The sequence below is a fragment of the Pleurodeles waltl genome, chromosome 10 (assembly GCF_031143425.1).
Source record: "Pleurodeles waltl isolate 20211129_DDA chromosome 10, aPleWal1.hap1.20221129, whole genome shotgun sequence".
NCBI lineage: Eukaryota > Metazoa > Chordata > Amphibia > Caudata > Salamandridae > Pleurodeles > Pleurodeles waltl.
Window position 1 is genome coordinate 473966317 of NC_090449.1, and position 17548 is coordinate 473983864.

Sequence of the window (17548 nt, forward strand, 5' to 3'; positions counted from 1 at the left end):
AGAGATATAGGGTAAATAGCAAGTGAGTTGTTCTCAGCAGTTTTTGTAAGGAAATTCTAAGAATATTGCCCACAACCCTAAATGTGCAATTAAGATGATAATAATAACCCTCAATAATAATAATAAACAATATTAACTGACAGAAATAAACATGCAAACAGATATGAAATGTCCCAACTGTAATCTACAGAGTCAGGTTTGGCAGGTATAACAACACATTTCCTTGGAGACCATACAATACCGAAGTAAACCATAAAAAGTAACCCAGAAAAAGACAGGAAAATCTTGTTAATGAGCTTTGTATGTTATCTCCTTCTCCTCAGAGTTATTTCAAACTTCCTCTGTCCTGTCATTCACAAAACAGCAGTCTTTTTGTTCTATATCACTGTAAATGATTGCCTCAGTTCTAGTTTTAACTTAAATCTAGGACCCAGTTGTATGTATGTTACTTATTCCTGATACCACAATGTCCACACTTCTCAACAGCACACAGAATGTTCTGCGATCAGCCCCTGAAGCAATTCTTCTCCTGTATGCCCATCATTATTCAGTTGACCTCACACAAAAGACCCTGTCACATAATAAGTAATTATTTTGGCAATCGCCACACAAAATGGCATTCAAAACATTAAATAAGGCAACCTTCTAGGCCGTGGGTACAGAGTGACCACAGCCACGAGGTCTCTGCTTAGAACTACATATTCCCACAACACATCCAAACTAAAAAAGAAAGGTCTGATGGAAGTTCCAATGATCTGGCTAGCCTAAACCTGTAGAGAAACCCATCCTATGTCCCTACAGGGACATAGGGTATGTTTCTCTACAGGTTTGTACTGCTAAGCTGGAGCAGTCTTAGAGTGATCACTGTATTTCCAGTCCTGGACTTTCCATTGGTGTCATGTGTATCAGTCTATTTAGATCAGTGGAAGATTTCTGAAGATTACAACAACCATGTGTATTAGGTTGTTTGTCACATGAAAAACCGGTACTTCAAATATGGTGACTATAACAAGATGGAGTTAGGTGGCTACTTTAGACAGACTCCAACAAGGATAACACACTTAACAGTGATTGACCTTCCCCTGTCTTCCCAGCTTTTCGGAAGTATACCACTGTTCAGATAACATTTGTTCACTACTCCAGAGCTTTCAAGTTTCCCAAGAATATGTGGTAAGTAATCAATCAATTCCAGCCCCTTTGTTTTCATTCTGATACTTGTAGTCTTGATTCTTACAATGTAAGGGACAGCACTAAAAGAAACAGAATGCAAAGAAAAAACATGAACTGGATAGATGACTTACACATGGGAGGCGGAAAACTTGACAGCTTTGCTTCTCCAAATTGTACACCATGTGGAATCACCAATCTGGTAGCAGATCTGATTTCCCTATAGAATACATTTAAAAGTTCCAAATATACCCCTAGATTAAATGATGTATAAGTCATCCAGAAGTCATAGAATTCCACTGTCCCAAGTGGCTCTTACCATCCTTGCGGTAGAAGGAGATCTCCACCTTCCTCTCCTCAGAGCCCACGAGGGCTTGGGCAATTTGTGACACCGCCATTTTGTTGGTGCTGGGCCCATAAAGGAAGTCGCAGGTGCAAGGCCGCTGCATGATCTCCGCCCGCGTGTATCCACACATGTCACAGAAGCCATCGTTGCAGTAGATGACGGCACAGTTCTCAACACGTGCATTTGCTATGATGAACTTCCGACCTAGTGTAAGGAAGATGGGAGAGCAGGATTAATATGAGACCTGAAGACTAATATTCTGCGTAAAAACAATTCTGCTGCCAGGTGCCCCATATTTCAATCTAAGGGTTACCAGATGTCTTCCTGCCACTGTGGACCATTGTCATGGCCTTGAATTTATAAGCTTATGCATTCTCATAGTTAAAGTCTTTGTTCTGTTCATTTGAAACAATTGTATTTAAAGCACCAAATTACAATTGTTTGTAAAAAGAAAGTCCAGAAGTGGTGCATGGTGCTCTAGTAATATGGATTTGTTAGGTATCCCCTGCAACAACTCATACATTTTTGCAAGCTTTGCACTGACGCATTATCCCTCTGATATATATATTGCCCAGCCCCTTAATTAACAATTGTAATAAATAGCTTTTAACTCTATGAGGATGTACATGTATGGTTGATGTCATTCTGTTTCATAACTTCTGTGGACCCCCCACGACTGAAACCTAAAAACAACATAACAACAAAATCACAAAACTACAGAAACAAGTAGATTTAAGGCAAATATACAAATAATGAAATATTTTCGTTACTTCACAAACACAAAATATACAAAAATAAAGTACATTTTAATTTTAATGGGGTTTGGAGTGTTTCAAAATTTGATTACATATCCAAAATACAAAGTGATACGTCAGACGATACCGTATCACTTAATCTACTTTGATCCTAAAGAACCCACTCTGTTTGTCGTGGACACTAGTTGAAGGAACCAATCATATATACTACTGATTGCAGTACATAAACTGCTCCCACGAATAAAGCCAAGGAAATCAACTGAATGTTAAGCATCACATTCCAAATTCATTACAGTGCATTACTGCAATACTGGTGAAACAGGTTATTAGACAGAATTACAGGTATGGCTAATCCCATTTATTTACGAGCAGTAACAGATCTACCAGTATTTTGTGGCCCCTGTCAGAGTTTCACTCCAGTACACAGACCCGTGTCCAGTTCCAGACAGAGGGGAGCAATCAACTAAGACTTCAATTGCAGAATGTCTGTAACAAGACTGTTCACTGACCTTACTTGTATTCAATGTTTTTCTCTCTGTCCTTTCAGATGCTCTTTAGACAGACAACTTTCACCCTTTATGATTCTTGGCACATTGCTGCCAGTCTTGCCCTAAGCAGATAATTCAAAATTGTTCTCTCAGACAAACATGGGAATTCAAAAAAACATCGTTGCTACAGCTGGTTTTGCCACATTTAAGTTAATTATTACTCTAATAACAACAGTGGCTACGACATTCGATATTTACGCCCTCAAATGGAAATGTTGTCTAAATAATCACAGGTTGGAGGCCCACAAATTAAACAGTGTAGGTCTGCTAAGAATAAGCAGGGGGTAGTTAGATCCCCGTACAAAACCGCAGTGTGCTAGGGCCCTGGGTATAGCGACCCTAGGATTAAAATATTATGGTGCACGTGGTAAAGCTTCATTGGCCAGATAATGAATTTTACGCCTGGAAATTATTTAGTGCTGCTCTTTATGGAGCAGAAATTTTGAATGGAGAGAGGAACAGCAAAAAAGCCTTATTTGCTTCAGAGACGAGCTCAATAAGCTAGGGAGACCTGGGCTTATGACAATTATTTCAGCTTCTTCTATACAAAGTACATTTGGAAAATTATGGTTAAAGTGGAGATACTCTTGAAAGATTTATAAAATAAAATAAGAACATGAAAATGGTGGCTATGAGGAGAGACATTGGGAGTTTATCCAAATTGTCCACGTTTTACAATTATCTGATGGCTAATTTAGGTCCAAACAGATGTATATGTCTTTTAGCATCAGGAAACGAGGGAAACTATTGTATCTGTAAAAGAATAAGACAATTGCCTATAAGGAAACACTTGTGATGAAAACCCTTCATACAATTTGACTAGGACAGCATCAAGGACAGGAACTTAATTAGTTTGAAAAATCAATAGCAAGCACCATCTGGAGATGTAAGTTTTTCAAGTAACACTTTACCTTTTGGTAAATTGCTGCTAAACCTTACCACAATGAAAACTCTTCCGAGATATTAATATAAACACACATATGTTTCTCAGTAAGTAGTAAAATAATCACTAGTTGTCTTTTTAATTGATACAGCCAGTTCCCCATTATTTTCTGAATAATATGTATTTCATTTCTGTTGTTTCAATACATAGAGATGCAGAAATCATTTTATTACATCAGTCAACACTGAAGTAGCACATTGCTTCTTTATTTGACGACTGATAACATACACTTTTTTTTATTGTAATCCGAGCTCAAACTTTGAAGGATGTTTTTAAAGCGTTAGTGTAGCATGAAATGGATATGAATAATGTTAGATGACACATTTACTTGTTTCCTTTATTTAAATAAAAATAGTCTTTATTAGAACTTCACATTTCATTTCTATTATTTTTCAGAAAAAACATTCTCGAAATTAATTCTGTATTTCAGTGTTGAAATAGAGGAGTAATCATGTAATGCGTATAAAGAGATAAGGGCATAATCTGAAATATTAGCTCAATTTTAGTGACTGAGATCATAGAGGAGATATTCCCAGAAGATAGCTACTTTTATAATATTATACATGTGTATTAAAAAAAGAAAAGAAACCCCTGATAAGTAAGGAATTTTAGATGCCAAGGATCCACAAGATTGGCATTCTTGTAAAGTAATGTGAACGTGTTTGGGGATATTTAGCTAGCTTTTGAATGGTGAGTGTCTCATGCATAGTTAAAACATCCACTAACAATGAGAGGAATATTACCAATGAGTACAATTTCCAAAATGTGTGACTTTCTGCTCCAAGATGGGGCATATAAGTTAATCAAGTATAATCCATATGTATTTATCTCAACTTTACTATATCTTCCTTCCAGGTAAAAAAGTTGTTGTCTAAGAGTTCTGGAGAATAAAATAGCTATGTCGTTTTTTTTTTTTTTTTTAATGAGAGGAAACATTAATACCAACCCAGCCTTTCAACATAATCTTCAAATCCTTATTATGTACATGTGTCTTCTGAAAAAAAAGATCACATTTCTGTATGGACACCAAACAATTAAGTTTCTTCTTTTAATAGGTGCCTAAACACTTTGCCATTTGTGGATATAATTTTAATATCACGTAAGAACCGTTTACATGTTAAAATAGCTGTTGGAAATGGCCCTTTTTCCAGGGTCATCCCCATTCTTTTTGCCTCCTTCTCCTATTTTTTCTGACCTGTTTTTGTTAGCTTTAGGACTCTGGGCACTTTACCACTGCCAACCAGTGCTAAAGTGCAAATGCTCTCTGTGTAAAATGTACTGTTGATTGGTTTATCCATGATTGGCATGTTTGATTTACTGGTAAGCCCTTACTAAAGTGCACTAGAGGTGCCCAGGGCCTGTAAATCAAATGCTGCTAGTGGGCCTGCAGCACTGGTTGTGCCACCCACATTAGTAGTCCAGTAAACATGGCTCAGACCTGCCACTGCAGTGTATGTGTACACAGTTTTAAACTGCCAATTCGACTTGGCAAGTGTACCCACTTGCCAGGCCTAAACCATCCCTTTTACTACATGTAAGGCACCCCTTAAGGTAGGCCCTAGGTAGCCCCAGGGGCAAGGGTACAGTGTATGTTTAAGGTAGGACATATACTAGTGTGTTTTATATGTCCTAGCAGTGAAATACTGCCAAATTCGGTTTTCACCATGTAAGGCCTATTTCTCTCATGGGTTAACATGGGGGCTGCCTTTAAATATTCTTAAAGCGCAGATTCCCTTTGAGAGCAGATAAAAATGTGGAGTTTCGGGTCTCTGAACTCACAATTTAAAAATATATCCTTTAGTGAAGTTGTTTTTTAAATTGTCTGTTTGAAAATGCCACTTTTAAAAAGTATGCATTTTCTTGCTCATACTATTCTGTGACTTTGCCTGTTTGTGAATTGTCTGTCTGGGTCAGTTTGACAGTTGGGCTGTTTTGCACCTCTCTAGACAGTGACACAAAAGGGGGTGGGGATGTAGCCTGCATATCCTGATGAGCCATCTGAGCTAGAGAGGAGGGAGGAGTGGTCGTTCACACCTGAAAGGACTGTGCCTGTCCTCACACAATGCAGTCTCCGACCCCCTGGTGTGCGTCTGGGGCCTGGCCTGGACAAGGAAGGATCTTACAAACACTTGAGACTTTGGTTGGAAGTTTGCCAACTTCAAAGGCAGAACTGGGTATAAGAAGACCCAAAACCCCAGACTTTTAGAATCTTTCTGGAATCAAGAGGAACCTCTGCCCAGGAGAATAGCTGAAGAGCTGAACAAGGAGTACTGTCCCTTTGCTGCGTTGCTTTGCTGGACTGGCCTACAGTTGCTGCTTCTGCCTGAAAAGATTGCATAGGGGGAACTTTGCTGTGTGTCCTGCTTCAGAAAATTCTCCAAGAGCTTGGAGTAGAGCTTGCCTCCTGTTGGAAGTCTCAGGTACACCAAACACTTTAGTTTCCTCGACATGCAGCACTGGGAACTGTGTGTTTTGTGCTGTTCAAGAGGAGAAACCGCAAAGCAGCCAATGACACCGCTGGCCTGCACCTTGACCTGTCGACGCCGCAACCCTGGTCTCAACGACGCAGTCATCGGACGACTTCACTGAGCCACTGCTCGCACCGCGACCTGTGGGCCCCGCATTCCGGCATTGCCTAATCACACCGCAGCCTGGACATCCCCAGTGACGCTGCTCATGCTGACACCGACGCTGCTGCCTGCACCATGGCCTGTGGACACCGCTCATGAGATACACGAAGCACCGTCCCGTCCCACACCGCAGGCCCGGTCCACCGACGCCAGCATCATCGACTCCTGTGTCTCACTAACGCCACTGGACTCCGTCACCAAGCCGCTGCCTGCACCGTGACCTGTGGGCACAGCACGTTGCATCGTCCCACTTCGCACCGCAGCCCTGACGCCATCCACGGCAGTGCACCTGACTTCATCAACCCGGAGTTCGATCCGCAACGCATGTGACCTCAAGGGCCCGACGACTCCTGCACCGACCTCAGAACTGATATCACGACATCAGCGATGCCGCTCTCCAGAGCTCACCGTGAGCATCACAACGCCCTGCAAATCCAAGGTACTGTTTGCGGGTCTTCCCGACACCGTAGCTGGCCCACATCACCTCTGCCGTCCTGAACTGTTGGTTTTGTTGATCATGACGTCGTGATAGCCCCAGGTGGAGCTATCGACTTCAAGGAACTGCATTTTTGAGTAAATCTTGCAGAATTCATATTTTTATTACTGTATGTTGGATTTTTATCGTATATAGTCTTGTTTTATATAGATAAATATTGGCTATTTTTCTAAAACTGGTGTGGTGTCTTTTTGTAGAGTTTTCACTTATTACTGTGTGTTATGTGCAAATGTTTTACACATTGCTTCTGAGATAAGCTGGACTGCTTGTGCCAAGCTACCAATGGGGTGAGCAGAGGTTATCTGAGCAGATATCTCCCTTATCCTGACTAGAGTGAGGGTCCAAACATGGACAGGATGCAAACCGACTGCCAACTAGAGACCCTATTTCTAACAATAACTATTAGAGTAAAAGCATAAATGAAGAATAATAATTCACAGGGGCCTTAAAATGTAACATGCAAATCCTGAATCGGATCATTGTGATCGGAGTATACAAGCCGATCAGCTAATTAATTAAAGGACCTAGAAATATTATGTTTTCAATATTACTGTGGATGGAAAAAAGACTGTATTAGCAAGTGTATTCTCTTAGTATATGTTACAGTTCATAAGCCGAGCACTGAATTCCATTATGTGGATTAACCTGAATCACAGCACATATTGGGATTCTGAATTACAATAAATATCACATCACTTCTAGGGCACTCTTAATCGGGCCATTTTGTCTTAAGGCAGTAAATTCCCTGGGTATGGTAAAAGTGTCTTCTATAAAGTCTTGATAAATAAATATTTTATTCTCGTCACTCAATAACATTTTACTGGCAGCTTTCCTAATCATAATCAAATGGTGATGACAAAAAATCTTTAAAATTAGTTGCGTGGTTTTAACTTTGTTAGGTTTACAATGCACAAGCATGTATGGAGTCTAATCAATTGTACATTTCACTGGATCACTAATGTTATGCAGCTTACTATTAATTGTTCAAGATAGCCTCTATAATATTGAATTTGACAATCTCAGGCAAGTCAGAAATGCATAGGTTACATTGTCCGTTATTTTGTCTATTTCAGTGTCCAAGGTTGAGAAATGCTTTTTCGTGGAGTGAAATATAAGCCGTAACGGATGTGAGATGATCAACTGAACTCTTATGATCTCTATTTTTCATCTCAGTCAGAAACTCCCATAGAAAGATTTTTCCAGATTTCTTAGAATAGTTTTTATATCATTGCAGATAGTATCTGTATTATTGTGCATAGAATACATTGGATAGGACTGTTCCCTGTTCCTCAGTCCTGGGTGACCTAACTGAAAGAAAATCTGGTATCTTGACTTTATTTTGGCCTCAGCACATGTGAAAAGCTGTATGCACAATGCATGGCTAGGGCCAAAATTTTACCCTGAGTCCCACAGCGTGGCTCTGAGGTCATGGAGGTCAAAAGCATACTCTTGTTTCTGCATGAGACTGCCACCTGTGTCTCTGTTCTTGTGCAGTGAGAAGAGGTGGCATCATACCTGATATTAGTGATCAGTATCTGAACAGGCCTTTCTACCTGCTCATGCACATGATTGCCATGCCCACATGCACCCTCGAATACAGTTCCAGCCATGTGTCATGACCAGCTCCTGCTCTGACATCCCTGTGTGAATTCTGAATTACTAGGATGTTCGTTTGCTGTTCTTAGTAGGATCCATTTGGGGTTGCCCCTGGTCTAACATGGCACAAGGTAAAGGATGTGGAACAGCCCCTGGACCTTTGAAGAGCATTGCCTGCGTTCTTGAGGAGGAGAGTACAGCTATAGGCAGAGAAATGTGAAGGGTTGGAGAGAGGACTGCCTTCAGGGATTCTTTCGAACCTTTTTAGGCACGAGACTGGGGTTTAGTGCTTTTAAGTATTGCAACTTCTTAATTTTGGTTCGGGGTTAGTCAGCAGAGACAGTTACCAGTGGAAAAGAAGTTTCAAGGGAGGGCCCGCATCTTTCGTTCCCTTTTGGGTGGCCCACAGTGCTTCGTTTGTGCAGGTGATTTCCGGTGCTCAGCACTTATTTTACAGGGCCGGCACTAAAGATTTCTTTCATGTGGCTGCGGAGGTGCAGGTAATTTTTCAAAACATAAATGCACATGGCTGGGGAGATGTATTCGTCCCAAGTCGTCTTCCGAGATGCTGTCGTTCTCTCCCATTCGTCAGTACACCTGCACCCTGGCTAAGGCTCCAATTGGACAATTATAGCTGGAGGCTTGCTCGTGGCTGAGCCGCGGTAAGGCAGACTTGGAAAGCGTGGCCTAGGATGAACTTGGCCCTCTGTGGCAGGGTGCTGCTTCTGGAGGGGACCATTGGGATGGAATTCAGTGTGGACTTGCTGGTGAGTGATTTGCTTTCTGCCTCCTCCCTCACCCCTACCGGACCTCATTCAACAGGTCTACTCAACATGTGCCCCGTGAATGTGGCGTGGTTACAAATGTTGAATCAGAGACCTGTGGGTTGGGGGTGTTATCTGAGCTCTGTAGGGTCAAGGCCTACAGCATATTTCATCATCGTATAAAACAACCGAACAGCATTCTTGTACAACTTTTGTATCACGATCTCCAAAGTCCTGCAGCACTTGCTCTGTTCCTGATCCTACAGACTCTTTCGGTCCAGACTTCAACAAGAGCACTGAAAGTTCAAAAAGGCTCATCTAGCTGCACAAACTTCTCATACATACATGTTGAGCTCTTCGGGATCCTGTTTAGGATGAGCAGATAGCTCCGTGTTACCGGTACACCACTTTTCCATTTGTAGACTTTGCTTTTTACAAGTCATTGTTATCGGGTTTGTCTGTCCAATTGGCTCAATTAAGATCAACAAAAGTTACGACACCCAGAATGCACTGATTTGTAAAAGAAAAGTCCAGGAAATGGAAAAGTAGTGTCCCGGTGACAAGGAGCCATCTGGTCAAATTAAATCTGTTAGTCTCCTTCTTCCAGGCTCTTATTTTATTTTATTAAGTGACACTACTCCCACCCATTCTGAGACTTGCAGAGCTCACTCCTTAGATTCTCCTGACGCGTGCATGCTCACATTTGCTTTTTATTCTACTCCTATGCACAAACCTGCAGCAATGCCTCTTTGAATTCTTGCAGCACTATCTCCTTTCAGATTTCTGTGTCTCCCTCCTTCCAGACACATCAGCAGCATTCACTTCTACCATGTTCCTCTTGTAATCACCTCACTGAGAGGATGGTATGAAGGCTACATTCAGTCGGAAACAGTTTTTCACTCATCAATAATCACACTGTCTTGTAGGCCCATAAGTAACATGGGAAAAGTGAAACTACAAGTCCCAGGACGCTTTGCCCTGCTGGATAAAAAATGAGCTACTTAGTTACCATAATATAACTTGCACAGCTGTGCTTGGTTCCCTTCCTCCGTTCTTGCTCCTTCCAAGTTACTGGATATCTCACCTCCTCCTTTGAGGACATTATAGACTACAGCTAAGTAAATTTCCAACAACATCCCTACTAGTGTCTGAGGTGCGCTACTCCTGTGGCTTCGGGGGTGCAATGTAGAGCCAATAGATACAATTCTGCTCCCTATCTGCCCCATTAATATATTGTCCATATTTACGTTCTTTCCACCGAGAGGTACCACAATAGTGTTTATGCCTGTCCATTGCTGCTAGAAGCTGCAGTTTGCTTTTGCCGCTGAAATTCTTGAAGTGATGGGACCAACATTAAAAAATACACATTGATTCCATATTAGTGTCACTACCAGCTATGACCAAAACATTACCTAGTCATGTTTTAAACAGCACTTCCTTTCTATTACTAATGTCATCTTAGCTCTGATAACAATTAACCAAAGTCACGGCCCACACACCACGACTCCCATTTCCAGTCTTAATTTGAGCTGATGGTTGCAGGTGGTAGTTACCCACACTCATTTTTGGGGTCTGGGAAAGAATGAGAGAGAAAGCCAGTAAAGGGGTAAAGAAGGAGGAAGATGAAGACTGGAAAATAGTGACAAGGGGAGAAGGCAGGGAGGAAAAGAACCTGCAAAAGTAAAATAAAGGGGCAGATATTGTATAGTGGTCCTGGTGGTTGAATCAAATGTCAAATCCACATTCGGCAGGACTAGTAATGAGTTCTGACAAACACTTTGGGCTCCTGCACTTATATTTTTGCAAATTAAGAACTGGTGGCCCACCACGGAATGCTACTGAGAGACAGGTGCGGAGCGCCACACTTATTCTTCCTATGTTGTCTGCATTCCTTTTGGGGCAGCAACATCACTACTTGCTGTGGGGAGCCAACCATGCAACAATAATCTGCCTGCACTGCAGAGGAAAGTGATCAAAGAAAAGAAACCATGCCAAAACGCTTTCTATACCCAGACCATGGATCCACATCCTTAAAATACTGTATTGAGTCCCAGACCTCCCCACTTTAGTCCATATGAAGTTTCCCCACTGCCTGAGGAAAAGAGGGACTGTGATAAACATTCAGAAGAAAACGAAAATGTTCTATTGCCTTAAGAACAAAAAAGGTTTCCTATTACTTTATTTTTTCATTTTAAACAAAGGAGGGGGTTACTGAAGGAGGCTTTGCCTATCAGTTTTGAAGAAAAATATCATACACCACCACCGCTTTAAGAACAGTTACATGGGGACAAAAGAGAACATCACATGCATGATATGTCACAAAAGCCCGTAAACCCTCATAAAAACAGAGAAAGTAGTTACATATTACTGCTTGCAAATAAAGTAAGTTGAACCCCTTGCACAACATATAGAATTGTCATATGTACAGGGAGGCGCGGATGGCTACAATGCTGCAGGCATCTCAGTTTGCATGCTCTCTGAACTCTACCCACCTCTATGCATTCTGACCTCTTCCTCATTGCCATGAAGCAAACATTGACAACAGCAAATGTCTGCTGGTAAAATAGGAGTAGTTTTAGAATCAGTATCCAAGACACATTGCATCATCTATTGTGTACATGCTCGTTCCTCTTGTTGACTTTCATTGTAGAGACGCCAGCGATGATGAGGAACGAGAGACACACCTGTAAACCAAGGACAGGCAATGTTTGAGGCTCCATTGGTGAGTATACCACAAAAGTATGTTCACAGTTTTGTGTAGGATTAATAACACACCCGCATGGCCCTGAGAGGTCCTTAGGAGGTGAGTGATAACGTTTTTGTATAGCGCTTAACTCTGAGGTATAACTGCGTTGTCTATAGGAAGCCCCAGTGAGAAAGGTTAGTGCAGCAATGGCTGGGGTTGAATTTGGATGACGTGTCTTGGATTTTGGCAGAAAGAGCATTAGCTGTCTAACAGAACTCATGCAAAGTATGCTGACAGACGCATTTAGGCAGACTCCTCCCAGGCATTGGTTTTTGGTCATTCGTTGCATTCATCAGCCATTTAAAAGTAGCATTTTCAGCACACCAGAAGACTATGAACAGAAAAACACGACCCACATTTAATATGTGTTAATTGACAGGAATGTCATCTAAAACAGACTCATCATTCTTCTAATCCTTTCTCCATAGTTGGTTTCATGATCCACAGTGTAGCTAAGAAACTCCGTTTTTATGTGAGTTTCTGAAAATGTGAGTTTCTGCATATTTCATAGCGACATGTTTATACAGCATACGGGTAACACGTGACATCTTCAATAACTCAACATTCATGTAATAGGAAAGTAGGGCTGCTTTTTTTCTTCCAGTATCAGAAAGCACGTGTTTTAACACTTCCAACATGGATCATGAAGGTAACTGCTAGTCATGGACACAAAACATGGTTTGCAGGGCAAGACAAGAGTTTGAGTGCTAGCACGGCCGACTCATCCTTCTATCTTTTCGGATTCAAAAATCAAGTAACAGCAAACAAGTTGTCTAATAGTAACATGCAGTTCTCACAAACTGAGGAGTCACTATGAAGTGATGAGAACCATTATGCAGTCTATTTTATTCATTTTTGCAAATATGTTTGTTGGCTATATTTTGTTTTTAACTGCAAGGTTTGTGGATCCAGTTAATACTACCTTTGCATTGTGTAGTCTTGCATGCAATCATGAATTAAATGGTGATAGCCATTCCTTTGTCTTGGATTTTGTAAAGCATATTTCAAATTACTATGAGGCAACAATGTATTTCTCAAATGCTACATTAAGCATTATAAAAACTGTATTCAAGTTGGAAACTATATATATGCGTATATATATATATATATATATGCATATATATATATATATATATATATATATATATATATATATATATATATATATATATATAAAGTTATGACCATGGGCCAGATGTATCAAAGTTCCATTTTCCATTTCCTAAATAGCCAAATTTAGGTAATGGCTATTTAGGAAATGCAAAATGAAATGTAACAAAAGTAGCACTTCCCTAATAGTGATTCCTACAGAGTCACAATCACTATTAGGGAATCGCTATAAACGAATGTGTCTCCATTCGTTCTTGTGGGGCTTCATGCCCATAGGTGGGAATGGTTTTGCATTTCCAAATTTGCAATTTCTTATTAGGGAATCGCAAATTAGGAAATACAAAACCAAGGATGCCGAGGGCCTAAGACCCCCTTTGATACACCCCAAAAATTAATTGTGCACATGTGAAGTGCATATCCCTAGGAGAATGTCTGCTCTGCATGGCACTTTTAAAATGCATTTTTAATGCATTTTTAAAAATTGCACATGGTTACCATCAACTTGGAGTTGATGGTAATAGTATTTCCTAAATGCCCATTTCGCATTTAGGAAATGCTTGATAAATGTGCTTATGAAATCGCAAATAGGTAATCCCTATTTGCGATTTCATGCTTAGGGAATCGCAAATTGTGATTCCTTATTTGGAGTCACAATTTTAGGGAATCGCAAAAATTGCAGTTCCCTAAAATTGAACTACCAATGCCTTTCATACATTAGGAAAGGCTATTTTGCATTCACAAACAGTGGAATTTTGTGTTTTGCACCATTTGCGAATGCAAAATACTTTGATACATCTGGTCCTAAGTTTCCATAGAAAAAGTGTTTTTTGACTTACCTATATCTTTAGCACCGTTTGACGAATCTTCACAAAATGTTTCCAAAAAATGCCCGAGTGACTCTTGTTGTGCATGGAAAGTTTGGGGGTGATCCGTCAAGTAGGGGCTGAGAAAAAGGGGGGGTCAAAAAAGTTGTGTTTCCCATGTCAATGCCCATAGGACCTTTGAAATCAACTACAGCTTGATCCACTGAATGGAATTACACCAAACCTGGCAGAAAGCAAGCTGTCAGTACACAAATTGTGCCTTTGGGTGTTTGGTGTAAATCTGTTGAGTAGTTTTTGAGATATTAAAGGGAAAATAAATGTGTATAACTGAGGTTGAGAATAATTCACATTCCTGAATGTTCATGTGAATAGAAGCACTGTAATAGGCTGGCCACAACCTGAACAGAAAGTTGTGAAAGCCATTCTAAGGTCCCGGGAGATGGTTCCTGGGCCTGAGAAACAAAATGAAAAGTAGCATAAGGGGTATGAGTGGAGGTACCCTTACCCCAAGGGTGTGATATAGGGGAGTTTGAGGGTCAAATTATGGGTTTAAAATGATTTTTCTTCACCATGAACGATATTCGTGATTAATCAAGATTAATGCAAAGTTAGTTACTCAACGCATTTTTTCATTGACGACACCTTCTATGGCATCTTTGATATTATCACTGCAACATGTGCAATAAAATTATTGATGAGAAAACTGTGCATGGCGAGGGCCTGAGTTATAGTAACCTCAGGACGTGAGTTATAGTTAGTTGAAATAACTCTAACTATAACTGTTGAATTTCTTTGGCTTTGTATGAGTAAATTCAGAATCTAACTACAGTATAATGTCTCTGTAACCTTTGCTTGTTTCATTGAATCTATATAGATATATAGATAGATATTACACACTAGAACATAAAACATAATTTGGCGTTATTGACTGTGCATTTTTATCACTGTAGTGTTGTCTGGGTAAGCATAGGGGCCTGGCTGTATTTTTCCGGTTTGCGAATGCATGCTTGTATTGGTGTCATGCGGGCAAATATGTGTGCTCTTTATGGGCCCAGTTGAAATACCACTTTAGGAGGGGAATACAAGTACCTGGTGCATCTAAACTAAAGAATACTGGGACTTCAAATACTGGATCCTGTGATACCTGATCCCGAAACACCGGATCCACACCTGGTCATACCATGAGGGGGCAGAGGCAAAGCCTGGCAATTACTCACCCCTCTTCTGCTCTGTGGGTGGAGTAGATGATGTTTCCCCCAGCACTGCCATGCTCTGGTGTGCCCTCTCTCCACACCCCTGAATCAGATCCTGCTGCACACCTACAGTACCCACCATGCTCTATACCATTTGCCACCTGTTCTTCAAAGCAGGTGGTGAATATGAGTGGGAAGGTCCAAGAAGGGTTTATGAAATTCAGAAAAGGACTAATTTCTCCTAGATCTGCATATTATTACCCACTTCCTATGGAATAATATGGGATGCCCATTATTAGATGCATTGATGCAGGCCATAATCTGAAATTTCATTACAAGACCGGAGGTTATCATTATGCACTAATCCTTTTAATGCTTCTCAATGAGGCACTTTCAAGATTACATTACATCATAAACAAAAACAATTCAGAACAGAAACCTTCCTCAACTCATAAATAGTCCCTTCTTGGAATCCATTTCCTCTTTTAAATTTTGCTCTTCATAGATAAGTAGCACATTATTTTAGTTTAGATATAGCTTTGTGATGATGATATATAATATTTTATACTGGTGTATATGTTTTATTTTAGAATTTGGTCTCCAATTTATGGAAACAAGCAGCTATGTATTTTTTGTTGGATCATTTTGGTTAAAATCAATTAGCAATGAATATACAATATAAAGCTGGTGAAGTGATAGATTTCAGTGCAACTGTAAAAGACTGCGCTTTATATTTGGGAACAATTTAACTGTTTAACGTGCTTTTAGAACAGTGAGTTGAGAGCGATCAGCTTGAGATAACAAACGTACTTACAGTGAGCTTAAGGATTGTCTTGTGCAGAGCTACAGGAGTGCTACACACCCTTCATGAGCGAGGCGGAGTACTCAAGAGATAGTGTCTGTCGCTAGTGAGGCTGTGCCCACAAGGCAAATCGCTCAACGTAAGCAAAACTGAGACCGTGAGGGAAGCTGCTCATGCACCCCTTAACAAGATCCAAGAGGTAGTTACTTTGTTAGAGGAAAGACATGAGAAACAGTGGGAGCTGACATTTCACAGGAACAAGAAGCCATCTTGGATTGGGCTTGTTACAGTGTAAAAAATAAAGTGTGTGCTGCCATTTTTTGGCCAAATCATGCTGCAAGCTGTCTTTTGACAGTTGCTGTATCGGTTTGAGATAAAAGACAGTAGAGGAGTGTTTCTGGTCAGGAGTAGTAATTTCTGGGTGAAAATAGGTTGTGTCATTACTCAGTTTGTGTTTGCGCAAGTTAAAGAACATATTTTACATTTTTTTCTCTAAATGGCAGAAAAGATTAAAAAAGGAAGCTGAAATCCCTAAGGGAAAAAATAATGAAGAGATAATTAAGAGGTTAACACAGCATGAAATGAGAAGCAGTATACAGGAAACTGTAGATAAGTGTATGGAAAGTAAAAAAATAAAATAAAGAAAAATGGATCAAACAAGGAGTATCTGAGACAGAATCAGGTAATGGAGAAAAAAGAAGTTAAAAGAAAAGGAAAACAAAGCACATTCTACAGAGGAATGGTAGGTGTGGGCACCTTAAAAGAGAGGGGTATCCTTAGTGGCACACAAACTAAGAAGAGAGGTGTCCTATGCGGTGCAAAAGACAGAGGTTTCCAAAGTGGCATGCTGGATTGTATTACTCAAGATCAGTTTTTAGAGACTGAATATATGAAAGGGTTTGATTAATTTATTGATGAATACGTGTTAGACCTCCAACAGGAGGATGATGGAAGTGATGACCTTTTTGCAGATGATGCGCGATCCACTTCAAAGGACTCTATTATAAATCCTCTAGGATAGGAAATGTTCTTGCCCTTTAACATTAAGCTCCCTAGATGTGCGAAGTGGTGGCCCCTGGAACAAGTGGGGACTGTTAAAAAGACATGGATAAGAAATCCTCTTGAAAAAAGGGTGAGAAGTATATTGGAAGCAGAGTGTTCAAGGCCAGTAATGTAGAATAAGGTCTGTCTCACCCCTAATTTAGATCCGGAGATGATCACATTCTTGTTTTAGATGGGCAGAGATCCCAGAAAGGGACTAGAATGGTCACTGAAGCAATGTCAAGGCTGGCTTTTGGATGTGGTTGGGCCCTTAGCCCGTATCATAGATATGTCTGAAGAAGGTCATATTAGAGGCTTCCTCTAGATTTAGACCTGTAGAGAGGTTGGAGTCAGAAGGCTCTTGTTCTGCTGGGTAATGCTAACACAGGACGTAAAGCAGAAAGAAGGAAAACAGTGTTAATGAAAGTTAACTCCAAAATTGGGGGATTTAGCAACTAAAGAAGCTAGTGAAAATCCGAAAGGATTATTATTTGGAGAAGATATGGTCAAGAGCTTGGGAAAATGTGTGGCGACTTTCACCGTTTTATACAAGGCACAAAATAATACGTGCAAAGTATTCAGTAGGA

General features: G+C 40.4%; 1 protein-coding gene across 1 annotated transcript in view; it reads right to left on the reverse strand.

Moving 5' to 3' along the window:
- Positions 1-17548, reverse strand: part of KCNH2 (potassium voltage-gated channel subfamily H member 2) — a 1485214-nt gene that overhangs the window by 1269783 nt on the left and 197883 nt on the right. The window contains exon 2 of the mRNA XM_069210759.1: positions 1487-1717. Within this exon, the coding sequence (XP_069066860.1) occupies positions 1487-1717 (231 nt within the window). The remainder of the gene's footprint in view (positions 1-1486; positions 1718-17548) is intronic.